This window comes from Scomber scombrus, chromosome 2 (genome assembly GCF_963691925.1).
Source record: "Scomber scombrus chromosome 2, fScoSco1.1, whole genome shotgun sequence".
Taxonomy (NCBI): Eukaryota; Metazoa; Chordata; class Actinopteri; order Scombriformes; family Scombridae; genus Scomber; species Scomber scombrus.
The window spans coordinates 24,523,590-24,551,171 of NC_084971.1; the positions used below are offsets into that span (position 1 = coordinate 24,523,590).

The window sequence follows — 27,582 nt, forward strand, 5'->3', positions numbered from 1 at the left end:
ATGAATAAAAATACACATTGGTTCAATTATAATTTGTAATTGGTACAATTTAATGCATTTAAGTTAAAATGTTGTCATTTAACATATTTTCTCAACCACGACTTCTTTCCTTCCATCCTGGCATTCTTAAAGCTGTGTCCATACAGTACAGTCACCCTTTGTCTCCATTTCCCTGTATTCCCCCGGGTGTCACAGGCCAGCTGAAGCATACCTTATCACAGGCCAGACACACACTAGCCTTGCAGAGAGAGAAGTGTGTGTTGGGGTGGAAGTAAATCAGAATACAGCCTACTCACGATAAGCCTGTTGCTTTAGGCAAAAAATAAACATAACTTGGTGTAAATGCTTGCTTGAGCATGGATTCAAATTCAAAGTCAGATGAATGTGAGGTAATTTATATCCGTGCATCTGCCACCATTTGTTAAGTGCAGCTTTAAAGGAGTGCCCTGGTAGCTGAGTGCTTACTGCCATTGCCATATGACTGCAACATCCCTGGCTTGATTCTGGCTAAGGACATTTTTTGCATGTCATGCATGCCCCCCTCTCTTCCCTGGTTTCCTGTCTGCTTCACTACTATCAGCTATCCATTAAAGCTGATGGTAGTCTGCCAAAAAATATATCTTTAGGAGAAAAAAAAGTACAGATGTGAAAATGCAGAGCCTGCCTTGTGGTTGTCAAACAGCATCACATGACTGCACCTGTCACCAAGGTCCTCTATCTGCTTATGTCATCACGGCCGGTGATTTCCCTGCCAGGGGACAGTGCTCACCTCAGCAGTCCTAGTGTTGCTGACTCACATTGTCCTCAAGCTCGTGCTCAGAGAGCTCCAAACACGTTCCGTCCACTGGGTGAATTGATAAATTACATAAATACAGGAAAGTGTGGTCCACTGTGTCAATACAAATATTAGATATTGTAAACATGCATTAGTCTCTCAGCATGATAGTTTTCAATACACCCTCAGTGAATTTTTGACACATACATCGGGCTACCCCTGTGGGCTGTTGCCATGGTGATTCTAACACCTGTGCCCTGACAGTATGGCGTAGCGCTCAGCTGCCAAGTTCCACAGTGAGAGCTCATCTGAAGAATGGCATTCACTCCAGCTATGTCAAACCTAATTTGCCACAGCCCAGTGTGGACACATATTACAGACACTCCACTTGTACCTTCACTGATTCTTTTCATTTGTTTCAAAGTACAAATCATCAAAGATCAGACTAAAGAGGGCATACTACAGCTGTGAAATACTGTCTTAGATTATTTATGAGAATGTTATAGATACTGAATCTTGTTTCATTTTTAATTCATGCTGTCTGAATGTAGGACAAGCAGAAGTGTCATGTGAAGGGTCTTATTTATTATTAATGGCAGTGTAACTTAGGCCTCCTGTATGATATACAGTATATTTGTGGTGTTAAATACTCCCACTCCTCTTCTGTTTTCTTTTCCAACAGCCTCTACCTCCTCTTTCTACTAAGGTGATAGTTTGTGCTCATCAGTAGCCATTTGCCTTCTCTGGACCACCAGTTCTTCTAATACCAACCCTTCACACACACAAATGCACCCTTTCCCCCACTGTGTCAGCCCCCAATCTCCCCCAGAGGATCCATCTGCCTACAATCTTCAGCCATCCTGTCCTCCTCCTCTTTCTCTCATTTCATGTGTGTGTGTTTGTGTGTGTGTGTGTGCTTGCATGTACATACATATGCCTGCCAGTGTGTGGGTGAGCATGTGGGGGGTGAGATAATGAACGGATCTTTTGCCTCCTTTGTCTTCCTACTTGTCCACCTACAGCAACAGAGGGATAATCTTACTGTGTGTGTGTGTGTGTGTGTGTGTGTGTGTGTGTGTGTGTGTGTGTGTGTGTGTGTGTGTGTGTGTGTGTGTGTGTGTGTGTGTGTGTGTGTGTGTGTGTGTGTGTGTGTGTGTGTGTGTGTGGGTGTGTGGGTGTGTGTGTGTGTGTGTGTGTGTGTGTGTGTGTGTGTGTGTGGTCCAGGTATTTCTCACATTATGGGGATGTTGTGGGGACCCTCCTTATTAAAGACTTGGTTTAAAGTCATGGAAGTTTAGGGTTAGGTAAGATGATGAATGTAAGACAATGTAATGTCCTCTGAAGTGATGGAAGTGTGTGTGTGTGTGTGTGTGCACAACTTGCTATAGTTTAAAAGTAACTCCCGTTGCCGTCTCCAGAGGTGGGTGGTGGGCGTAAAAGAAAAAGAGCACAGAGCTGCAGAGAAAATGACGATCACAGTCTGGGACAGAATAAAAAAAGCGAGATAAATCACCCTGCAGCACCAACGCTAACTGTACTGCTTTCCCCTGTGACTCTGCAGATCCCAGGGTGTGTTGACCTTGACATTGTGTTTTACCCTGCGTCTCTGCGCTATTCACTAATACAAATACACAGCCACAGCCTCACCCTAACACACGCATCACACAGATATTGGCTTTTTTTAATTGGCTGCGTGTTTGATTTATCGATACTATGACTTTTACAAATGAGATCTTTGCACTTAAAGTTTGGGGTACCACCATCAAATTGAGCTGTCTCTTAACCAGAAATTGTGACTTTTTTGATACTGGGATCTCTGTCTTCTGCTTTCGAGAACACACACAGACAATTTCTTGCTGATAAATGAGTGCATTTATTAACAGCTAAATGTCTATCCATTACTGAATAAATTAAGCAATAATAAGAAGTACATAAAAACAAAAACGAATCAAATGAATAAAAGGTCTTTTAAATGTTGAGATAAACTGATCACTTAGTTGGCAATAGTGAGGTGTGTGACTCAGAGTTATGAAAGAGCGGTGGGATGCTAGGGACAATATTCAACTTCTCAAAGGGAATTATTTCTATTTAACATCAACTTGTATCATAGATAGATGTGAAATTATCCTGCTTGTTGGAGCGTCATACAGAGATGAGTCGTTTCAGCTGGTTCCAAAGTTAGGTGCACTGCTATATCCGCTCACACGGCATATCAGCAAAGTGGCCATGAAGGCGCATCCGGTGCTGGCTGTGCTGCCAGACAAATTTGCAGATGTAGTTGGTCGCCAAGCAATGAGGGCCTCACACGGGCCACCACATGAAATTTTGCTATTCACAGTCAACATGGGTGGATCACCTTACAAGAAAATATTTGCTGAGTAATACCCGCTGGGTTATTGAATGATTGGACATTTAATTAACATTGATTCAAACTTGGGCTCACAGAATGAACATAACAGTGTTAGTTCAACTCAGGAATGCACTCTCTAATTTGTGGAGGGTCTGGCAGTTGTCCTATGTCAGCACCATCAGGGAGTAAGAGAGACAGAAAAAGGGTGTAAGTGTCTTTGCATCCTGTTGTCAGTTTCGTTATCTTTTCAGCCATCAGGCGATTGAGAGCAAAAGTGCTTGGTCTGACCAGCCTCAATACTTTTTTTGGAATTAAAGAAATGGTTTGTCCTCACTACAGCAGAATAAAGCAATGATTACATTTTAAATCCAAAAATAACAACCTCATACATTCACTCCTGAAACATCTACAGTGAAATACCTGAAAGTCAATAGGGACATGTTAAATAATGTAACATCCTATGAAATCCTTGGAACCGGCATGTTTTACAGGAGGAATACTGGTGAACCAAATCTGTAACTTAAAGGCTTCAGTGGTGTGTTATTTCTAGGATTGACAATATATATACCGTATATAAAGTGGACATATACTGTAATACTTCTCCCAAGAAAAGATGGAAATATATACATTTATCTGATGGCTGAAGATAGAAGTACCTATACAGATTTAGAATTTATAAAATATAAGTTGGCAAAACAAACTCACTTCAAAGTCTGCTTCATTTTCTTGTTCTGGAGCTTTCCACCACATCACACTGCCCTCATCAGCAGATTGAGTTTACTCAGTTGCCATGGAAATGTAGATGCTTAAACTTGAACACCATGTGCAAATTTAGGACTTTTTGACTTAAAGGTTTAACTAGACAGAAATTGACAAAACAATCTCAGTTCAATCATTTACTGGCTTGTCATGGTGCTTTTGACTATGTTATCAGGAAAACCTCCTTATTACATCATTGAGCCAGAACAAGTGAGAAAGTGGAACTAGTGTTTTGGTTGTTATGTCAAGTGTTTGTTTCCAGGGTTAAGAATGAACTTTAAAGCCCTTAGCTTCAGAAAAGGAAATTTTACCTGTAACAGAATATTCCAACCTTGTTGTGTTGCTACTTCTCCACCACTGCCTCTAAACATCACAACAGTTACTACATCATCAATATAATCTTTATTTATTTAATCTGTCTTTTCTGTTTGCCTATCTTCTTCCAGATCATGTGCTTACAGGACTTCTTTGGGGATGATGATGTGTTTATAGCATGTGGCCCAGAGAAGCACCGCTATGCCCAGGATGACTTTGTGTTGGATCACAGTGGTAAGGCTTCCACAGCCTTTATGACTGGTAGGCCTGCCTAAGACTAACTAAACATCTGTCTCTGTGTGTTTGCTTAGTGTTTAGTGTTAGTCCCGGTGTCCTTCCTCACCATTCTTCTCTAACAAGTGCTTGCAATGCTCTTTTCCTTTTGTAATTTGACAGCAGGATATGGGGTTTGTGTGTGTATTGGATGATTCTTTTACCCATATAATCCAGATCATTAGCAATATAATTGTGGAAAGTGACAATTTTCATTAAACTACAGTATTTTTAATAATTAAGAGCCCAGCAGCAACAGAAAACAGGCACTACCCATGTCCACACACACGTTATTGCTGTCAAGTGAGGAAAAGATGTTTAAATTTCAACCCAGCCCATCTCTGTGAATGCCATTGTGTTCATGTCCTGTACCGCATGTGGTGTACATATGATGTAATACACATCCTCTGTTGGATATTACCTCTTTATCTTGCTAAAAACCCACTGAAAGTTTGAGAGCACACTGGCAGGATATGACCTCTTTAAACCAGCAGATCTATTCACTGTCACAGCCATGTAGAACCTCAGCCAAGATTGGACAACCTCACGGGAAGGAAGAAGGACTTTATTTTAGTCACAGACCAAAGTATTGACATCCTGTTTCATTTTTTTCTTTTTTTTTGCATTTTGTCAGGTTAGCTCACAACAGGAGGCACATCCTAACACACACATACACAGTGTGAGCTTGGAATGAGTGATGGTGCATTGGTGGTATTCAGAGATAGTTGGAGCCTTCGCTCCACTTACACTCCTGTGCTCCACTTTTAAGAATTAGGTCTTTGAAAGAACAAAAAAAGGCACACTGTACTCAGTGCTGAAGGTACAGAAGCATCTCTTCCTTTTGCAAAATAGGTTTAGCACAAACTCTACTCTTGAAACATGGAAAGAATAAAAGTGTAGAAAGTGGTCTGTGAAATAGATAATGCAAAAAGGTACAAAAGTTAAGTGTAATCAAACAAGGTAAATAAAGACTTGAACTTAGTTCATACACATTCTTACATGGTCCCTAAAAATATGTCAACATTATTTGTTTTTTATTAAAAGTTTTAAATATATAAATGTTCTGACTTCAGGATTTATCTTATAAAAAGATTTGGTTTGTTGGTGTTTCACATGTGTGCACCATGAGGAGAACTGTGCCTTACAGAGAGCTCCTTTAATCAGTGAGTGAAATATATCCAGTGATAAATAGCATGGGGAACACAGTGGAAATGCTGTGTGGGTGTGCTTCTGTGGGCATGTTTTTTTTTTTTCTTCATGTGTTTGTCATTATATTACACCTCTCACCACCCCCACCCTCATTAACACAGCCCTGACATGTTTTACCACAAGCTTTATTACAACATCAGCTCTTACTGAACAGAACTACAAAGCAACACCACAAAATCAGCTGTGGCATCCAGCAAACGCCACAAAAAGCAACACTTGTGTGTATGGGTTTTTTCATGTGTTCATAGTGTATAGCAATAATTTAGTTTGGAAGTTGCATTCCAGAGGGAAACACAACAATTGCTTTATGTTCGCTTTACAGGATAGACTCAGCTCTAGGCCTGAATTAAGTATTTTACTCATGAATAGCTTACTGTGTGTTCAGTGCTGCAAATCAGCAGATCGTCAGATAATATATTTTTAGTGGAACTTTGGCTAAATTATGTTTTATATAAACCCTTCATTCGACAGTGTAATGAAGTGTACAACATCTTAATGTGAGAGGCTATTCTATTTTTTACGATATTCTTATTTACACATCTTTAATAAGATGGTTTACATCGATATTTGTACATCTGTTTGTGTCCAGACAATATTAAATACTGGAGAACTTGAAAAATAGGTTGTTGTTTGGTATCTCTTCAGAAAAGCTACAGTATGTATTTTACTGACACTACTACCTGAAATGATCATAAGCCATAAAACAATGTGAAAATAATGATGTACGGTACCAGTCAAAAGTTTGACCAAATATTTGACCACATTGTTCACTGCTACTGTAGCTCTGCCCAGACGGGAGGTTGATATAAGATGGTTTGGCTCTGTTCTGTTTTGACTAACCACTGTTTGCCTGTGTTTATTGCTGCCTTTTTGTTGCCATAATCAAGTGTCACCAGCAGTCATGAAAATCAGCCATCCTAAATAACATCACTAGGACCATAACCCTGGTAGAGCAGCTTTTTGCCACATAAACTCATTTTTGAGAAGACAGGTTTGTTGATAGAAGAAGGTTAATATATGCAGTGGTGACCCTGAGTGTGTTCTCTCTCCAGAATGCAGAGTACTGAAATCATCGAACAGCCGCTCTGCTGCTCCAAACCAGACTAAGAGCCCTGGACCTTCACGACGCAGCAAGTCTCCAGGTGCAAGTAAGACATGTGACTGCGCTCACAAAGAGCCAAGAAACTCTGTAACCCTGCCTGTAATAGCCCTGTGAGATGACTCGCTATTCATGCATAGATTAAAACAAATGTAGCCTAGTCATAAATAGAATATCTGAAAGGTCAAGTCTGACAAATTATTAGGTTATATGTGTTCAATGAATGGATTTCACATAAGAAAAATCCCTTTATTTGGCAATAAAATGACATTAATAAGTTTACTTCTGGTTGGCAGGCTGATATAGCCTTTGTATTTATTTATTTGGCAGCCTCATCCTAAACATTCACTACCTCACCAGCATTTGTGATGTATGACTAAGCAATTTGTGTGGTGCATTGAAGAAAGGAACATTATGCTGAGTAGTTGATGATCTACAAGTCATCATGTCAGATTCAAAGAGGAGGGTTTTGAGAGTTTGGATTGGCGGTGACGGCAGTTTTAGCACTGCATTTGAAGTTCAGCTTGTTTCAAAGCATGTTGTTACGTTATTACAGTAGTTATTTCTGCCCAACTATTATTATCTCATATTACTGTCTCATCTTTTTCTTTCTCACGCTCAGCAAGGCGTACTGTCCACTATTCCACCAGTCCATCTCCAATCAAATCCCCAGGTGAGCCTATTAGCTCCACCCAATCTGGTCTCAAACTGTTTGCCTTAGGAAACACCTGCCATATCCTTCTGTTCCAGTAATTAAGATAAAATGAGTAAAACAATGTTATCGCAGCTTTAGGGTTCCCCTCTTCTCTTCTATCTTCTATCTTTAACGTCCCCTCTTATCTTCTCTGGTGGTGTGAGAGATGCCACTATGTCAGTGGAAAGTTTAATTGATTTAAATTGTGTGAGTAATCAGCATGTAGCAGTGGGGTAGACGTATCTTGAAACAGTGCATAAATACTCCCAAGATGGAAGGAGGTATTTTCTTTTTCTTCCCATGCTTACCAACATTTCATGAATGTAGCGTTAGCCTGACATGCTGAGAGATGTCTTAAAAGGTTTTTGAGCTGAGGGACATGGCCACCACACCCAGGCCAGAATTTACTATTTTAAACCCCAGTAGTGGCAATGATCTAAGCAAAGTTTTATATCCACATCTTTTCAGCCATAATCCATCCAGTATTATTATTTTCTGGTGTTAAAGGAGCATTATATCCAAGCTTAGACATTTTTTTATGTCGCCTGTCCTTCCGACTTAATGTGAATGACTGACCAGACTAGACCATAAGATATCACGTACAGTACTGTACACATGTATCTAATCTGAGAACTAGCTGCTGCAGAATCCACTATTTCAAAGCCATGAACTGATTAGAGTCACTCTTCAACTGTGCTAATTAAATCCTGTTCTCGCTGAACACTTCATCACATCACATGTCTCTACATCTATGGCAGCTGAGGTGCTCAAAAGTAAAACTACACTGATGTCGTGTATGTTTCAGAAGTTTTCTCAAATATTGATTTGGAAGTTCCTTTTAAGAAGACAAAATAAATACATAGAAGACAGGTGGAAAAAAAGTCTATGAAAAAACAACAAGTGGAATTCTGAAACAGCAGTACAAAGACACAGCCTGTAGGCAGCGTGAAATGATTTTCCTCAGCTGAGCTGGGTAAATGCAGATGAAGAGACTTTGAGTTAAAGTTTGATGCATTATGTCTATGCATTTGTGCCAGAAACCAAGAGAGCAGGAGGCAGAAATAGTCTGTTCTTGAGAGAGTGATTCACTCAAACAGTAGAAGCTCTCATCCCTGCTGTGCACCGGTGCACCTTGTACACACTAACTAAAGCCTCATACAGTACATGAGAAAGTCTGCTTATAATGTAAAGGGATACTTATAATACCCTCAAAACATTTTTGTTATGTACAGTGTGATGAACCAAAGTATTTCAGGCATGCAATATATCAATATGTGCTCAGAAGTTGGCAAGAGCAGTAGCAGCAACACTAGTTTAGACCTGCAGATGTAGACACGCTAATGTACCCCAGGGAATGCAAGTAATATATTCTCCAACTGTAACACCTGTGCTCCCTGGAAGTAACAGGCAACAACTACTCACTGCCTGCGGGTGGCAAAAGAGCTGATCCCAGCAACTATTACATTCTTTACCTGTAGGTGGCAATGTTAACATACAGTACCAGTCAAAAGTTTGGACACACTTCCTCATAGATGTGAATGGGAAACTCTGTCCAAACTTTTGACTGGTACTGTATGTGTATATGTTGTACACTGCTGAAGTGTAGATGGGGTATGAAAATGACTTAGCAGATCCCCTTTGTGGAGTACAATATCTTCAACTTGTTAAACGTGAATGTGTGTTTGTGAGTGTTACAGCTAGGTCCATAAGGGGTCTTACATCTAACATAAATGCTCTCCCAGTGTGGGACATTTTTCTCAGTACGCACCTGTAGTCAGTTTTGGATGCATTGTTGAGGTTAAGTTCAAATTGCCATACTGTGGATAACCTGGTAGCACAAAGGAAGCCGCCTCTTGAACAAGCCAATGGAAAGTGGGTTTATCCAATTGTATCTAAATAAAACCCTTTGAAAAATATCAGATCAACTCATTCCTTTGATCTCTCCATTCAGTAAATGGTGTCAGCCAGATCTCAACACCTAAGTCAACCAAGTCGTCCACTCCATCTCCTACCAGCCCCCGACCCATGCCCAATTTTAAGGTAAGACAATATATCAAGCCTATTACAATATCAAGTGCACATACTGTAGATGCTGTGCACACAGACACTCACTCTGGCAGCAGTACTCGAACAAAATTCCTATACAGTATATGGACACTGCATATATGGACACACATTGTTAATCAGTGTCATAATACACACGACATGACACAAAAATACATTGATAGAGATTGTGAAATTGCTTAGAACTACTAATACAAACTTTTACACCATTTGCATGTTTAATACATTTGCAATTTATTTCACTTGGCCCACATTAGGACAAGTAACATAAGGCCTGACCTGTCAGACAATTAGAGGAAGAAAATATGGATAAAATGACGGTTTGGTCTCCTGATGAACTTCAGCATCATACTTTTAATGGATCGCTCTGTACAGTACAGGCTGGCTTTAGTCAAGGTCAAGGTGGTGTCATACATTAAATGGTTGCATCTTATCATGAATTACAAGCTTGTACTAGATTTTAAAGTAGGGGGAAAAGGGATGATTATATCGACCTACTTATGACAAATTGGGGATATAAATCTATGTCAAGTCATCAAGTCCCTGACTGAAAGCCATGTACAGTATGTAGAGCCGATGTTGCAGCTCTATGATTTATTTTCGGTAGAGTTTGAGATACTAATCTGATTTATTGATGGATTCTTCTGTAAGCTGTGTGTTAGTCCCAAACTACAGTTTTCTAACTGCTCCAGCCAGCTGGCAAACCTCTTCTAGAGAGCCGATGTTCCTTTCTAAGCTGTGTGATAGACTTATCCATCCACATTAATTTGGCAGGATATTCGATTTTTATGATATACTGACAGCATGAAAATTTACTGGCAAAGATGCTGAGTAGAATAACATTTTTAGAAAAAGTAAATGAATAAAACAAGGAAGCAAAAGAAAACGTCAATGAGAAAGTTTGTCACTCTCTCTCTCTCTCTCTCACTCTCTTTCTCACCAGAACAGTTATGGGGTTGGTCAAGTAAACTAAAGCCACACAAAAGTTACTTATATGAAAAAGCTTTTTTATGTATTCTGCTGTTAAGGAGACCTTGAAGCTGACCCACTTTCTACTTTGGTCCATAGGGTTAAATAATACATCCTCACAGTGCATGATGCTCCAGTAAAGGTGCAGAACCACTACTGCACATAATAGAAAAGACTGATTTCAATGCTGGTAGCTGACATTTCAAAAATATAGCCATAAGGTGTTGAAAATGCCAGTGCCCATGCTCCAGCAGAAATGACACGTAACAAATGAATCATTCATTTGGAGCTTTAATGGTTTATGTGCAGTGATAAGTGGATGTGGAGGAGATCTATTCCTTTAGTGGCACCATGTACCTTTTTTGAGGGGCAAGCTATTTTAGACCCAACTCACTATTCAAATAATGTTTATTTCAGGTTTAAAAAGTTAAAAACACTTTTTGAATATAACTCTTCAGTGGTTGGATGGTGTTTTTTTTGTATAGGCACTAGGCAGTAATACACATCATAAATGTGTAGCCTACTTACTGATATGTTGTGAGTATAATGTTTTCTTTTCATGTCATCTGAAGCATTTTTATGTAACAAAAGGTCTTTACCACTAAACACCTACCAATAATAAACCATCTATGACTTATCCATGTACAGCATGTTCGTGGGTGCTTAAGTTGCCATGGTGACTCGTCCACAGGTTTTGTTTCAAGCCAAGCACTCATCTCTATTTTTGTTCGTTTTTGCATCCTACAGATCCCTCCGTCACACCACATCTCTTCCTCAAATGTCAATGGCTCGTTGAGCAACCACCAGGAACAAACCAATCGACTGAGTCCAGAGGGTACGTCCTCCTCTCCTCTCCACGCTGAGTCATTTTCCTAAGACAACAGTATTCCATGGACTCCCTCACCCTCTATCATATGGAAATGACATTGACTATCTCACTGAAACGCTCTCCATCTTGTCCCATCCGGGCAGATTACAGAATTTGCTTACCTAACAAAAGTGGTTAAGAGTAAGCCTCGTGTGAACAATAAGTGTGAAATATCCCAGTGCTGTGTGAGCACATACTTAGCTAAATTATTTTAGTGCTGTGTGTGTGTGTGTGTGTGTGTGTGTGTGTGTGTATGTGTGTATGATATTGCTGCTCAGTTCTCTACATAGTGCAGCATTTGCTCCCTTAATTCAGTCTGAGAATTGATTGAGTTTCCTAAAAAGCTCACAAAAGTTTGTCTGTATCCTGTTGTAACCTTGTCTTGCAGTAAACGGAAACCGCTACCTTCCTGCCTCAAATATCTTGGAAAAATACAAAATTGGCAAGGTCATCGGAGATGGCAACTTTGCTGTAGTCAAGGAGTGTGTTGAGAGGTATGCGAAACACATTCAATTAGGGTGGAAATGTTTAATGCACAGTTGGCAGATGTCCACAGTAATAGCACAGCAGTGTGCCTTGTTGCCAGTTAAATGAGTCCGGCATCACGCACAGTAACTGCTCCATCAGGGTTTTTAAGTCTTGGTGACAGACATTGTGGAGACAGAAATAATCCAGCAGTGAATTCACTTCATTAGCCTTTTAATCTCTGAGTCAACACACTTCTCAGGCAGACAGGAGGGAGGATGATGAGATGACACCTGCCAAGTATGTTTTCTTATAATCTGATGCACCTGCCTATACTGTACTTAAAGGTGCAGTGTGTAGAATTTAGTGGCATCTAGTGGAACAGACTTGGTAGAAATGGAATATAATATTCATCAAATATGTTTTAATTATTATATTATCCCATGAATCATTGTGTTTCATTAATTTAGACTGAGCCTTTTATATCTACAGAGGGAGAAGGTCCTCATTCACGGAGCTTATCATGTTGCACCACGATGTTTCAACAGTAGCCCAGAGAGGACAAACCAAACAGTGGCTCTGGAGAAGGCCTTTTGCTTTTTTTCTGCGGGTTTCGCAGCCACCACAGGATCTCCTACATGCTTGAAAGGTTGGGCTGAGGGTGAGGGGTTGCTATATGCAACCTCACAATTAGATGCCACTAAATCCTAAATACTGGTCCTTTAAAGGAGAGCTCCAGTGATTTAGTATTGCACTTACAAAAAGTCAGGTCACAGGAGACAGATATGAAGCAGCACAGGCCAATATATCCTGACTTTTAGTGTCTTGCTCCAAAAACAACAGATCCTTAAATTCCCATAATAACTCAATACTATCTCTTCATTAGACCCTCAGTCCCAGCCTGGCATACTTCAGCTTTGCATACTTTTCCCAGACCCAAGTTAAAATAATTATGATGAGAAAATTGAGTTAGAGTGCATATTCTGATGGAGTTTTCTTGAAAACAAACACAGGATGAACAAATGTGTCAAATGCATTTTCTTCATCATAAAACATTTGCAAAGGTGTTTTTTTTATTCTTATGACATCTGCAATGTTCACATCCATGTTTAAATTGGCTTGAAGTCTTTTTCTTCCAATTTTTTTGTTTGGCTGTGTTTCTTGGCATGTTAATGCAACTCTTCCAACTGCTGTCACATTAAGTTGCATTGTACTGTCAGGGAAATGTGTATTGAGTCACCTGTGAGCTTTGTAGATCAGTTAGAAGAAATCTAAACAAAACTGGGAGCCACACTTTAAATCAAGTGGTCAAAAAAACATTCATCAACAATACTATCAAAAAAAATCAGCAAAACAAAAGCCAATTTAGATATATTTCTGTGTTCTCAGATTCTTTTTGAGCCACCTGTATCTGCACTATATCCCTGCTTATTGTCTAAACTTGTCTGATAAGGCTAACATCCTGCTCCAGTAGCTTTGTGGCTGTGCTTCTGCTCTCTTTAAAACTGAGACTCTCCAGTGAGCACTTGATTTAAATTACAAGACACTGCTGTAGCATCGGTATTGTTTTTACAGCTGTCTCCAATTGCATTGTTTCTGTTCAGGTCCACAGGAAAAGAGTTCGCGCTGAAGATCATAGACAAGGCCAAGTGCAGCGGAAAGGTCTCACTCTGTTTTATTTCTCACCATCTCCCATTTTGTCTGTTTTTTCGTATTCCCTACATAATCATACACACACATGTTAAGAAGGGGTCATATGCAAGTGTTCCACAGTGCATTATTAACACCCACACACAGCACAGTATTGCCTGTGTGTCTCTGATCCTCTCATTCCTCACAGTTAGATTAGGCGGGTAATGTTTTATTCATCGTCTAACTCAAATTATCTGCACACTTTCACACGCAGACAATGACACACACTGAATCACACACCCTTGACACCTATTCAGATTCAATCAACAATGCAACGTCTTTTTTTTGTTAGCATAATGACTTAGTGTAAATCCTTTGTACTGGAGCATACAGTAACATAGTCGCTTGGATTATTTGTGCCGGTGTCTTTCCAGGAGCACCTCATAGAGAATGAGGTTGCAGTGCTGCGGAAGGTGAAACACCCTAACATCATCATGCTGATTGAGGAAGTGGACACTCCCTCTGATCTCTATCTAGTTATGGAACTCGTCAAGGTACGATAGAGACTAACAGCAGCGACCAATCCTGATTTCTTTGCAACCCTTACATGTTTGATTTGTGTTGCAGGGTGGGGATTTATTCGATTCAATCACCTCCTCAGCTAAGTACACAGAGAGAGATGCCAGCATCATGGTGTACAATCTTGCTGGAGCTCTGAAGTACCTACACAGCTTGAACATCGTCCACAGAGACATTAAACCAGAAAACCTGCTGGTATGTATATTGACTCATAGAAAGGGTGTAATTTTCTGAATAAGAAAGTGTGTTGAAATTTTTGACTGGTACTATAAGGGCAGGACTATTAACATCCGAACACAAACTCCAAAGCCACATTTGAAAATTTAACTCACATGGACCACATTTTGATTTAAGTCAGATCTTTGCCAGGTCCAAAATGTCAAAAAAAAACATCCTCACATCATCATGTGATTGAGGAAGTGGACTCTCCCTTTAAACTCTATTTTTTCATCAGGTCAAAAATGTCAAAACATCTTTTGATCTGATGAAGATCTGACTTGGATTAAAACTTTGTCCTTTTGAGATCAAATTGAAATTCTTGCTTTGGAAGAAGTGTCTGGGTGTTACAAATCCAGTAGCTCAGCACGCTTAATCATGATCATCCATTGCATTCCAGGTATTCGAGTATCCAGATGGCACCAAGTCATTAAAGCTAGGTGACTTTGGCCTGGCCACAGTGGTGGAGGGACCCTTGTATACTGTGTGTGGAACTCCAACATATGTGGCACCAGAAATCATCTCTGAGTCTGGGTAAGATGGATGTTTTGGCAGAATGTAGTTTACATTTTCAGTAGTGACTGTGCACATTATTTAAAGACATGCATGTTCTTACTCATTTGTGAGGTGGAAAAGTAGCTGCACACTGCATTTAGCACTAGCAATGTTTCTATCCAACATTGGTCCCGCATAAACTACATTTTGTGGATGTGCATTAGTGTTCTAGCCTATTGGTCTAAAAAGAACCATCTGTTTTCATTTATAAAGGTGGAATAAAAATGTACATCTGTTTCTGCATAAGTGAGAAGCCATATGTTCTGATAGGACATTAAAACGCAGATTGGTCAGCATATCTGTGTCAGTATAAATCTTGATAGTGATAAACACATATTTATTTCAGTTACATTATAGTCAAATGAAAACTGTCTTGGTGTTTTCAGCAATGTGGACTACTGGAGTGATAGAAACGTATTTACAGTAGTCAATCTCTCATTGACCTTTCTGTCTCTACATCTCTTTCCTTTCCACAGTTATGGTCTGAAGGTGGATATCTGGGCGGCAGGTGTCATCACCTACATCCTTCTGTGTGGCTTCCCTCCATTTAGAAGGTACTTGCCCTCTGTTTAGTAACGCTCATTCATTCTTAAATGAATCAAATCATGTTATCAGCGGCTCCAGGCACAATGTGTCACAACCAGCATGATAGTTTTTAGTTTGAAACAGTAAGCACAATGTTGAGCCATGGATTATATTTAATAAGAGCTCAGACATTTGTCACATTATTTGACAGCACACACTTCCAGGATTGTTTTTGAGGCAGATTACTTGTTTTTTTTACATCCAGCTGATGCACCCTGTAATTAGTTATGTGTCCATAGTGTAAGATGAATTTGACATAAATTAGTGTATTTTTAAACTGTAGCATCATGTTACAAAAACAGGAAGTGCTCCACAATGTAGATAAACACTGTGCTCTGTGAGAAACATTATACATGTTTCTGCTCTGTGTATTTGTGTCTTTCCATACAGTGAAAGTAACCTACAGGAGGACCTGTTTGACCAGATCCTTTTGGGGCGGCTGGACTTTCCCAGTCCTTACTGGGACAACATCACTGACTCAGCCAAGGTTAGGACCACTCACATTCTGCCTAACTTTAATCTAGAAACCATTTCACCTTGAACTGAATGCAGTAGCAGTGGAAAATCTGCCTCTGCCACATTTTAAACACACGAACCCTGTGAACCCACTGCTTTAATGACTACTGTCTGCTGAAGGGCACAGAAACCCCCCCCAACCCTCTAAATTAACGTGATGTATTACAGTGACAGCCTGCGAACAGCATGGAAGACCTAACTGCTAATTAAACCCACTGCTATTACAGTGGCCCTGTCACTATAGACAAGTGCACAGTTATAGACACCACAGCAGGAGATGACTTGCAGTTATGTAGCTGTAGCTGTGCAGGTGTAAATCTTAGTATCCTTGTGTAAGACTTTGTGAGCACCATGTTTACTCTCTTTGCAGATTAAAATCAAAATCTAAATATTAAATATACTAATAGCATATATCATGATACATAACACATAAAATACCCAATAAATGGGTCAAGTGAAGGTGTTGCCGTAATGATGAACTCATAGACAATTATCACCCAACTTTACAGTTCCCTTCAGCTCTCCAGAGAGCTTTAGTGTGTTTCAGGCTTTAAATGAATATGACACACACCACAACTTGACTGTTTTGGTTCACTCTCATCACTCTCACCCACCTAATTTCCAGACACAGTAGGCAACTGTTCCTGGCCAAAAAAACACACCAATAAACCTGCATCCCACCAGCTGCCCAGCACTGATTGGCAGACAGACAAAGATGGCGACTAGCTGGTGAATGAAGCTAATCATCTAGCATTTAAAGAGACAGATATTGTATCAGGAGTTGGTGTACACCAAAAACAGAGCTAAAAATTAGAGTAAATACTAGATATTTATCAGTCAGGTCACCAGAAGCACAACTCCAGATGAGTAATGTTGTTGCTTCATGTTAGGGCCCTCAAAAAAGAGATGAATGCAATGTTAAACTAATATTTAATGAAATGATCTGTGCTCTATTCCTGCTCATAGCAGAGAAAACTCTCATATGCATACCGTTAAACAAACCTTTCTTTGTTTTTAAATTAAAAGTTGTTTGGGGAAAAAAAAGAAAATTCATTGTTAATGGCAGATTTTTGTGATGTGATAGCACAGCATGTCACGTCACAATCAGATCATATATTTACAATTCAGTTACACAAAAAGTCAACAATATTGAGTTTTGGCCCAGTCTCACCTCACTTTGTGTGTTTTCTAGGTGAGGTCATAATGATCAGCGCAGCGGATGTTGAGTTATTGAGGATGTTTAGCTTTGATGTCAACCTTAACTGTAGTGTGTTTTGTTTCAGGAGCTGATTGGAAAGATGCTGAAGGTCAATTCCGAGGCTCGATACACAGCACAAGATGTCCTCTCCCACCCTTGGGTCACGGTATCTCATAGCACAGTTTTGTTTGTCTTCCATGTGTGACTTGGGCGAATTTGTAATTTTTACATTAATACAGTTTCCAGTGTTCAAAACCATTATACATGTTGCATATTTATGTGTGTATGTAGGATGACGCAGTCATGGAAAACAACATGATGGTGGCAGTGACAGGTAAACTGAAGACGCACTTTAACACTGCGCCAAAGCACAACAACACCTCAGCTGCAGTGTCTGTCATCATGGTAAGCAACCAAACACAATCACAAACCAACATATGAACAATCATTTGTCCTATTTATCTGAGATTTATCGCAGTACTTTTATGAGAATGTAATCTTATGACCTTAATGAGATTGCTTACATTCAGTGACTCTGAAATCTCCAATATGGAGACTTCTACATGGGTTTAGTAGTAATGAACTCGGTGCCTGTAGCGGCTTGAACATGTCAGGCCGTTTTCCAAAATGCATGGCTGCGAATGTTTGACCCAAATACAGAAAATTGAGCCTCTTCTAATTCATCTCATATGAATCTTATGCCCACATAATAACTTGGCCAAGAATATTCCGCCTCCATCATCATCTTAGAAGACATTAATGATGATCAGGCAAGACAACTTGTACAGCTGTAAACATGTCAGACAGGATTTTAGAGATGGAATGATGAAAACAGACTTGGAGGTTGGACAAGGACAAAGTCATTCCTGTAGTAGTCACATCCTTCCATCCTGTCTGTTTCAAGCTTCACTCGCATCACTTCCTGTTCTACAGTTTGACTTCCTCTGCTCCTCATCTCATCAGGTCACACCACCCATCAAGCCTCATTTCAGTCTGTCTGTCTGATCTTAAATCAGGAAAAGGGGGGCGGGGTGGAGATTTTTTTTTAAAAAGAAGTTTGATTTGAGCTCCCTCGTTGCTGCAATGGGCCTCATTTTGTTGTAAATTTCATTTGACAGTTTGAGGTGTAAACACGGGCCCTGGCCTCGGCCCCTCCTCCTCCTCCTCTCCATCCTCTTCCTCCTCCCTCCTCCTCACCCCTTCCTCACACTCGACCCAGGACCACAGGGGACGCCTGGAGCTGAGAGCCGGGTACACACTTCATACCCCCCTCCCTCCGCTTCCCTTCTTCCTTTCAGGCCATCGCCCTTCCCTTCTCCCTCTTCCCTCCATCCGCAACAACAGCCCCCTCTGCTCTCCCTCCCTTCCTTCCTGTTTCTCTATCAGACCCCCTGCCCCTCTTCTCCAGCCGCCAGCTGCAGTAACTGCTCTCTATAACCAACTGATGTGGACCTCGCTAACACTGTCCTGGATTTACCCTCTTGGCTCTTATCATACTCTTCACTCTGCTCCTTCCCTTGCATTTCATTACATTTGTGTTGATCACATACATTATGGGATGTGGGGAACAATCATATGGGTGTCAAAGAATGTATTTGTTTTAATCACATTGTCATTGAGGTGTTTTAGCATGTTTACAGCGCTAATGCAAGGGCAGTGTCATTGCCTCCCTCTCTGTCATTCATTATTATTTGTGAATGATCTCATTCAAAATATGTCCTCACAGTCAACTTTCTGCGACTGCTGGGTTTATAAATTTACAATTGGTGTGTTCCATGTTAATGGTACTCTGACGCCACCTTGTGGAGAAAATTAAAAACTGTTCTGTAGTTTCAATTAGCAGAGATGGATGCAAACCAAATGGGCTGTATTGTCTTGGATGTAAGATTTCCCTTCAGGTTTTAAAAAGGATGAGGCTGGCCTTGTTTTATATCTTAAAATATCATAATTACAATTTACTATGTTTTACAGCAGATCCCATGAAAGGACAAAAAACAATAATGTGTTAGTTCTGCTCCAAATGATTTCGGACTTCCTACTCTATCTGTAGCACTTTTGTTCCTACTAAATATTTAAATCTGTAATAATTTGTCATTTTTAATAAAGGTGTAGTAATTTTGTTTAAAAAGCTGGGCACTGTAGTTTTTAGCTAATGTTACTCAAACGACAGAGAGTGCAGATGTTGGGGACTACTTTCTTCTGTGGATTAATACACATTTGGTGTGCTTGTAAGTATTTAAAGCAGTTGGAGGGTGTAGTGTATGTGGGATCAGTGCTCATGTTCATGTTAATGTTTGAGCATGTCACCCAGTCTAACAGCATGCCTCCTTTAGGTCTACATCACAGAGGAATAAGACGTGTTAGGCTTTTGCCGACAGGCAAAACCATTTGGTCATTGTTGGTTTTGGTCTTTTCATGGGATTTGATGACAAAAGGAATAATATATATTGCCAGCCTTATCTTTTAAAACTAGTATGTTCAAAAGCACATTTAAATCATACGTAACCACAGCATTTTATTTATGTGCAACTAGCTTAGCACTCACCGACATGTCTTTCTAGTCAAAGGGTCTTACAGTTTGTTCCAGCTCAGTCCTGACAATATTATTTGGCTTTGAATGACTTTATGATTTGAAATATCAGATTATCACTGAGCTGGAACAACAACTGTCCACTGGCCATCATGCTTGTTGTGTTGACTTTGTTTTTTGTGAAGCTGTGAGTAAGACTAGTCTCTGTCCCTTTTTGCTTCTCCCCCTCTTCCTCCCCTCCACACGCGTGCATTACCTCCCTCTGAATTAGCTCCAAGGCAATGGTATGTACTAACACTTAACGCTGCCGCTGCGCCTCGTCTGTTCTGCTGCTGAGATTCAGCACAAGGGCAAAAGAGAAACGTGGCATTTACTAATTTTTCCCATGCGAGAACACAAATTCGAAAAAGAAAAATCCTGCATGTTACACATCTGTTGAATGTAATAGTAAATGTTTTCTTTCTCATTTGCCCTCATTTCTCTGCACATAGAGTAGCTCTGGTGATCTGATTTGCCATCTCGTGGGGTCAGTCTACTGTGTGAAGCATACTGTCTTTTTATTGAACCATCATTCAGTTATTTCTGTCCATTTCCATTAGTTTGTTTCATCACGTTCATTCATAGAAGTCTACACAAATAGCAAAACGGGGTCAGTAGTTCATGACTATAAATATAAATGCAAAACTTTTAGTTGATTAAATCCCATTGCACAGTAAAAAACACAGAAGGATTATAAACTAAATTACTGAGGTTTTCTGTCTTCAATGTAGATTGACCCACAATATCTCTTTCTTTATTTCTTTGTCCTGATTGATGTTATTAGAGCTTCAGAGGTACATACAGTAAGAATCAAGCTGATTGTCTCTATGTTTCACCAGAACACAGCTCTAGATAAGGAGATCCTCCAGCTCACCACCTGTCGTCGTCCAGGGTCCCAGACGGTGCCATGTCCACAATCGTCTGCTAGCAAGAAAGTCCCATCTGTCCTTCCAGTCAAACCAGCCTCGCTTTCAAATTCAGGGCCAGCTTCTCCAACCAAACAGTCATCGTCAACCAAACTGGCATCACACACCAAAGTACCAAAACCCACCAAAACTGCTCCTCTCGAGGCACCGGAGACCTTGGAGGCTTCAGTGCCTGATGCGACTACAAATCCTCCCTGCTCTCATTCCCCAGCCGACAGTGTTCTTTTCCTTCCCTCTGCTCCTGTAAGTTCGCTTAATTTCTCCCCTTCACCCTCTACTGAAAATTTCCCTGCCACCTCCTTGCCTGTTTTCACTCCCCCTGAGATAAGAACATCACCCACATCACCCTCAGCTACTCCCTGCTCATATCTGGAAACTGTCTCACCCTCCGGTCCTCCTGCTCTTTTCACTTGCACAACTCCCTCTACACCTCTCTCCTGTCCTTCTCCTTCATCTCTTACTAAACCAGCCCAAACCTCCTTTCCTGCTGCTCTTTCTCCCTCCTCTCCCACCAAACTTGACATCTCTTCTCCTCCTTCTCCAACCAAAGAAGCAACATCCCAGTCTTCCTCACCCACAAAACAAGCTTCTCCCTCCCCCGTCAAACCTGTTTTATTCTTCCCTTGTTCCTCCCCAAACAAACAAGCACCTTCACCCCCCTCTCCCAATCGTCCAACCCTGTTTCCCTCTCCTCCCTCTACACCTCCTAGATCCACAACCCCACCCTCTCCCAATTCTCCACCTGCTGATCCCACAATTCCTGAAGATCTCATGGAGAAAAATTAAATGGCTGGTCTTTTTTGTAGCCAATTTCACCCCCTCACTCCTCCTCTTTCCATGTATGTAAAGAAACTAAAGGCTAAAAAAACCACCTCGAGCATTTCCAGTAGCTGTAAACTGAGCCAGTGACTGCTGTGTCCACATTTTTTTCTCTTTTACCCTTATCCCACTCATTTTAAGAAGCAAAGGATTTGAGGCATTTTGTAAGAGTTGCTTGATTGTATATATGTCTGTATTTATTAATGTAGGATGTGGAGAAAGGTAATGAACTAAATATCACTGTTCTGAGTGGTTTTTTTTTTTAAAGTCAACCATTACTGTATCGCATTAATGTGAATTATTTTATTTATTATCTTATTTTGACTGCTGGTGGCTCTTTTGTAAATAGTTACTCATTACGCACACATTCCTACATCCCAATTAGGTGTCCTTTTGCTTTAGCAGAGAGACAATATCTACATGTATTTTAGCATTAAATCAAATGTCTGAACTGGCTAGCTTGGTTACCTGTAGTGTTTTGGCACAGTTATTACCTGTTAAGCCAACTATAACCATTGTTAGTATTTTCTCCGGTCTCAAACATCCTGATGGTAACTGCAGATTTACTGTTTAACTTAAGCCTTCCTTCATTTGTTTGTACAAACAGCAGGTGGACAAAATAAAAGGCAATTCCTACTAAAATACCAAGTAGCTGATAACGAGTAAAAAGCTTTGCCGTACTCAGAGATTCTGTGTTTGTGCTCTTTGAAATCACACAGGTAAAAGTGGTAATGATCAACGTGTTACAACATTCAAGTCAAAGGGTCAGTTCAGAAACTACAAAAAGGATTTATTCTCTGTTACCATTAGTAGTAACTTTGGGGATTTCTGTCACTGTCCCATTACAATGGAAGAGGAATGGAGATTTGTTTATGTTGCGCAAAGAACAAAATGAAAAACAACAACAAAAAACTAACAAGAAAACTGTTTTAAGATTCAACTGCAGTGTTGTGATCCAGAAAAAAATGTCCCTGTTAGTCTGAATAATCCACAGAGCAGGTTTCAGACAGTTTTCATTGGGACTAGTTTGTTCTTTGAAATATTTCCACATTCAATGCTTAAGACCCGACAATCTTCCCCCGTATACAATCACCTGTTATCAAGTGAAAATCACTATTTCCAGTAAACTGACCAGTTGATTTGTCAGCGAGGTCTGTGGGTTATTAAGAGTAATTTGGACATTTTAAATGAGATTTTTGCATTGCTATGAGCACCACATAAAATATATATTTTCATTGCACTGTAGTGGGAATCTAGATCTAAAAATATTTGGCCCTCTAAACAACAAGATACCACGATATGTGGTTTCCTTTGTAATTCAAGTCCATTCGGTAGATTATTTTGTTTACCCTGTAACTGACAGACATGTGGATTTATTTCATTCAGAGTTTTATTTGTGTTATTTGGAGTGAAATCTGTAGTTGTACATAGCTTGAAGAACCGCCTCAAACTTGAAGGTTTGTTTTTGCCTACAGTGTGTGTGTCTGAGCAGTCGTGGCCCTCAGTTGTAACTGCTGTACATAACATTAGTGACATTTGATCAAACAGACATGAAACCAGACTGCAGGTCTGTTTCTCATGAGCTGTTATTTTCAAAATCTGAAGTGCTTACTGATACAACTAAAACACACTGCACAGAAAAGATACACATTTACTACTACTTGCTCCACTACAATGTGGGCTGCGTGAACTAGTCAACACAGTTCCTTCAAAACACTAAACCATTGGTTTTTAATCTGTTTTTATAAGAATGAATGTGTGAATATAAAGATGACGGGGTCGTGCCTGACCACTGGTTAACAGTTCAATAGCTTAACGATGCCTTTATCAAAACCAGCTTGGCTGAATAATAGGGTCCCAAAATGTGCATCCTCAAAATAATTTATCTGTAATAATCTTTAAGTGACTTTTTGTTTTGTTTTGTCCTTGTTCGTGCATGTTTTAAACTCCACACCATTTATCCCAGCTGGTGTTAGTAGGGCTAACTTTACCTCTTCAGGACTTTCAGCTGCATGCATACGCCATCCCCACCTCCCGCCTCCCTGTAAGACAAAAACCTCACACACAAACAGTCAAGACAAGTTGGTACATCGTGTCATTTAGCACCCTCTTATGTATATGTAGTTCAAGTACATTTTCATATGCTTTGTCATAGCAGTTTGTAAAGGGATATTTGTAAGAAGAGAGTTTTAAACAGGTAGATCAACTGTGTCAAATTGTTTTTATTAGGCATAGAGTGGCTGCTTTTAATGTCCCAATATTTTGAAACAGCAGTACAGTAAAAAACAATAAAAATGCAATAAAGACTCTACATAAATGTGTGTTTTGTGGTGAATTATATCTGAAAAAACAATGGTTGCATCCATTAGACTGGCCACTAGAGGGTGCAGTACAGTCATATGTGTTGCTGATGAAAGAGTACACAAACAGATGTCGGCACAAGTCAAGTTATAAAATTCCATTTTATTGTCAGAACTCAGAATTCAGCACACAAAACACTCCAAAATGATTGCAAAAAATATCAGTTGACAGATGTCACTAGTTTTTATATAATTGGAGATTCAAACCACAAACTTTGAAGGAATGTTTCCTCAAAAAAAAGAAAAAAAAAAAAAGATACAGTTGGACGTTTATTTTACTGAGGGCCAAAGGAAAATGTTTCATCACCACTTTAGTGCTGAATCACATCCCAACATAACCACCTCCTGTTAACGAGACTGCTGTGATGGGGAGGAGAAAGAACCTTGGACTGAAAAGGAATAAGTCCTTCCTTTCATTGTACATCTCACTCTGCTGTTAGCTGCTTTGGAGACAGGACTCAAGAGGACTTTGAAGACGCTGAGTTGACTTGGACACTGGATGCAATACAATTTTCATTTAGTGATGTTAAAAAAAAAAACATTAAAAAAAGAAGTGTGGATTTAGCCTGTGCCTTTCAGATCTTATATACTCACTCTTTCCACCACAGATAATGGTCAGGAATCCCACTTTTAGAAAAAAAATATTTTCTAATTTCAGTCATTTAGGAAAGAAATGTAAAATGAGAATAATCTTTACCATGGTTTCCTTACATCCTCCACTACATAAAGCTCATCATTAACATCAGTGATGAAGGGAAATTTTGTGTTTTGATGTGTAAAGTATTACATGAAAATGTGATAGGTCTGCTCTGATATGATTTACATGAATAGTGGGCCATGCACAGAATCTCTTAGCAAGCACAGAGGTACAGAGGGAATGGAGGTTTTAAATATGGAGGACTACATTTAAACAGTATATATAGAGATTTATATATATATATGTATATTACCTTTTCGCATATCCTTCTGTCCAATACATTTATTATTTATTGAAACATTTCAAATCTACTGTATCTGCTGTGTTACCAAAATGGCAAAAAGCATGTTAAAAGTGAATGACCGCTTAATAATTATTCCCCACATACACACCTACTGAAAAAACAAAAACCACTCACCCTAAAGTACACAAATATTTGGATTCTTAAATCAAGAGATAAGATTCTCACTAGTTCCCCACAAATCCCTCTTTTCTTTTACGGAGGAGATGAAAATAGACTCTTACAGCTAAAAATAGATTTGTTTTTAACCGTACAGTAACATAACCCCCACCCTATGATTTATATGAAAATTTTCTATCTGAGCTACAAAATATAGCAATGCCCTTTTTAAAAATAGTTTGATTATTTTTCTATTACAGGACAGATTTTTTTTCTTCTTTCATTGAGATACATTCAGGATATCAGGATATAGACAGAATAGTGCCGTTGATAAGAGTTCACACTTGCAACAGTTCAGATTTAAATCAGTTTCCAACTACGTCAGTCAAGTTTTTGCCGTCACCAGCTCAGTATCGTGTCTGGTACTCGTGGTGCCATCTGTTGAAGTCGTTGTAGAAGAGGACGATACTTCCAGAGGCCATGCCAGTTATAATGCACCTAAGAGGAATAAGAGGGGAACATTATGAGGTTTTCTTTCCATAATATATTTTTTATTTTTTTATTTGCTGTGGATTTATTTTCTTACATGTAGTTTGAACTTTGTAATGCAAACGCTTTAGTCTTCCTGTTTTGTTTGAATACAGAAGTAGTAGAGTGTAGTAGAAACTAAGTACTGTAGATCTACTAAAATACTAAAATTTGGAAGTTCTAGTACTATATATATATATTTAATCTTAAGTAACTTCATACATAACAGTAATTCAGAGTGACTTACTGAACTCTTTACACCACTATGTTTATATGACAATTATATTTACTTTGAATATTAAAATTTTACATCCAGGTACGTAACCATAACCATCACCTTATAAAATATAGTTATGGATTAAACTACTCACTAGTATAAAGTAGATTTGTATTTCATGCTTGACAGCTGCAACACCACATATTAAGGCATTAATCTAATAATAAAATATTGAAAGGGTTGCAACTAACAGTTATTTTCATTACTTATTAATCTGTTGGTTATTCTTATATTTATTTTATAAATTGTTTATTCAAATAAATTGTCTGACAGTCCAAATCTCAAAATATTCCACATTTACAATTATATAAAACCTAGAAAAGTATTTTCCATTTTTCCTAAATAATAAATAAATTAATGAACAATACATTTTCTGTTGATTAACTCATCAATTAATCAATGTATCACTTTAGTTGTAAATATATATCACACTTTAAAAAAACTTTGAGTATGTTTAATACTTAATTTGTTTTTCCTGCAACACTTCTGAAGTACATTTTTGAAAACAGGACTTTTACCTGTAATAGATTTTTTTTTCACATTGTGGTAGAATATTTATTTATAAGTTAAAAATTGAAGTACTTTTTCCACTGCTGGTTGTAGGAATTTGTTCTTTTTATGTGGAGATGTTTTGATTTGTGTGTGTGCGTTGGTTACCTTTGGTCATGTGACATGGCCATGGAGCGGATTCCTGCGTCGCAGCCAGGGTAAGTGAACAGCTGTTTGAGGTTGTGGACCTGCCAGACAGATACTACACCTCCATCACCACCTGTCAGCAGATACTGGCCATCACGACTGAGAAGCATGGCCTGGAAAAAAACACAGAGACATGGGTCATCATTGATTATTTTCTAATAAGCTTGAAAATTCCCTATTGACTTTGGTTTGGGCATGGTTCAATCACTGGAATTTTTATAAACATAATGTGTTTAAATAGGTAAGAGTTGTCAATCAAATGGTAAATGTACTGTACAGGACATTCCAAAGTGAAAACCTTTGATCTTATTTATCTGCTACCTGTCCTTCAGTGCTCAAAAGGAAAAAAAAAACATGGGAGCAGAGCTATTAAACCTGGAACCACATGCATAAATTGTCTCCGAATAGGACTGGTGATCTGGGACCAGTTTATCTCTTATGTCAGAGTAAAGCTCACACTGTGAGGTCATGTGATCAGACAAGAGATCTCAGGTCAGTGCCACCCCCCTTGGGGGCTTTCTGTACACAGACTCTGACTTGCAACAAAGATGGCTCCCCACAGTGAGGCTCGGAGATTTACTCGTCTCATCTGCTTTTCCTGCAAACTGTAACAGCTGAATGGGTCCCCAGGGAATCAGATATACACAAATCAAATCGTGTGTTGGAGTCTATTATGGGCACAGTGCATAGTGGAAGCTGAAACTCATACAGTCAGGAGCATCAATCAGCAAGGAACCGTAGCTGATGAAATGACGAGGCAGACTGTGAGTTCTAAAAGAAGCAAATGACACTAATTTAGAGCTTTTCTCGTTTGTGGTTTCACGACACCGAAGTCAGCCGTCTTTCAGCTGCAGCTGCTTTGCAATGATTCAGCAAGAGACACTTCAATCATCAGCAGCATGTGTGTTTAATCAGGCTCATATTAAATGGAAAAATGAAACTTCAGTTCTGAAGTTGGAACAAGTCATTTTCAGGAACTTGACTTGGTAAGGAAAACATAAATAACCCTTCAAGAGCAGTACACAGTGGATTGGAAGAAGGAGTCGAGCCTAAATTAAGCAAATGTTTTGTATAAAAACCTTTGTGGAATTTCCTACCACACTGTAAATTAAATGAGTTCTGTTTCTCATCATGCACTCACTTAAGATAGACACAAGCTTGCATGTGAAGGCACTTACACACAGACAGA

At 39.4% G+C, this 27,582-nt stretch overlaps 2 protein-coding genes across 5 annotated transcripts in view; one reads left to right on the forward strand and one right to left on the reverse strand.

Annotated features, from left to right (window-relative positions):
• The window catches only part of dclk2a (doublecortin-like kinase 2a), a 43,114-nt gene extending 19,413 nt beyond the window's left edge, over positions 1-23,701 (forward strand). Inside the window, exons 3-17 of one of the 2 annotated variants that reach the window (XM_062428146.1) lie at positions 4,331-4,433; positions 6,734-6,829; positions 7,403-7,453; positions 9,426-9,514; positions 11,255-11,342; positions 11,764-11,869; positions 13,445-13,502; positions 13,907-14,026; positions 14,100-14,246; positions 14,668-14,801; positions 15,299-15,376; positions 15,798-15,894; positions 17,207-17,287; positions 17,413-17,526; positions 20,530-23,701. In XM_062428146.1, the coding sequence (XP_062284130.1) occupies positions 4,331-4,433; positions 6,734-6,829; positions 7,403-7,453; positions 9,426-9,514; positions 11,255-11,342; positions 11,764-11,869; positions 13,445-13,502; positions 13,907-14,026; positions 14,100-14,246; positions 14,668-14,801; positions 15,299-15,376; positions 15,798-15,894; positions 17,207-17,287; positions 17,413-17,526; positions 20,530-21,402 (2,235 nt within the window). In that variant the 3' untranslated portion in view covers positions 21,403-23,701. The remainder of the gene's footprint in view (positions 1-4,330; positions 4,434-6,733; positions 6,830-7,402; positions 7,454-9,425; positions 9,515-11,254; positions 11,343-11,763; positions 11,870-13,444; positions 13,503-13,906; positions 14,027-14,099; positions 14,247-14,667; positions 14,802-15,298; positions 15,377-15,797; positions 15,895-17,206; positions 17,288-17,412; positions 17,527-20,529) is intronic. The other variant, XM_062428147.1, reaches the window with a different exon arrangement.
• A 177-nt stretch (positions 23,702-23,878) lies between these two features.
• Positions 23,879-27,582, reverse strand: part of lrba (LPS-responsive vesicle trafficking, beach and anchor containing) — a 184,977-nt gene continuing 181,273 nt past the window's right edge. For all 3 annotated transcript variants that reach the window (XM_062432960.1, XM_062432951.1, XM_062432944.1), the window contains exons 55-56: positions 26,355-26,506; positions 23,879-25,390 (exon numbers count right to left, since the gene is read on the reverse strand). In XM_062432960.1, the coding sequence (XP_062288944.1) occupies positions 25,300-25,390; positions 26,355-26,506 (243 nt within the window). In that variant the 3' untranslated portion in view covers positions 23,879-25,299. The remainder of the gene's footprint in view (positions 25,391-26,354; positions 26,507-27,582) is intronic.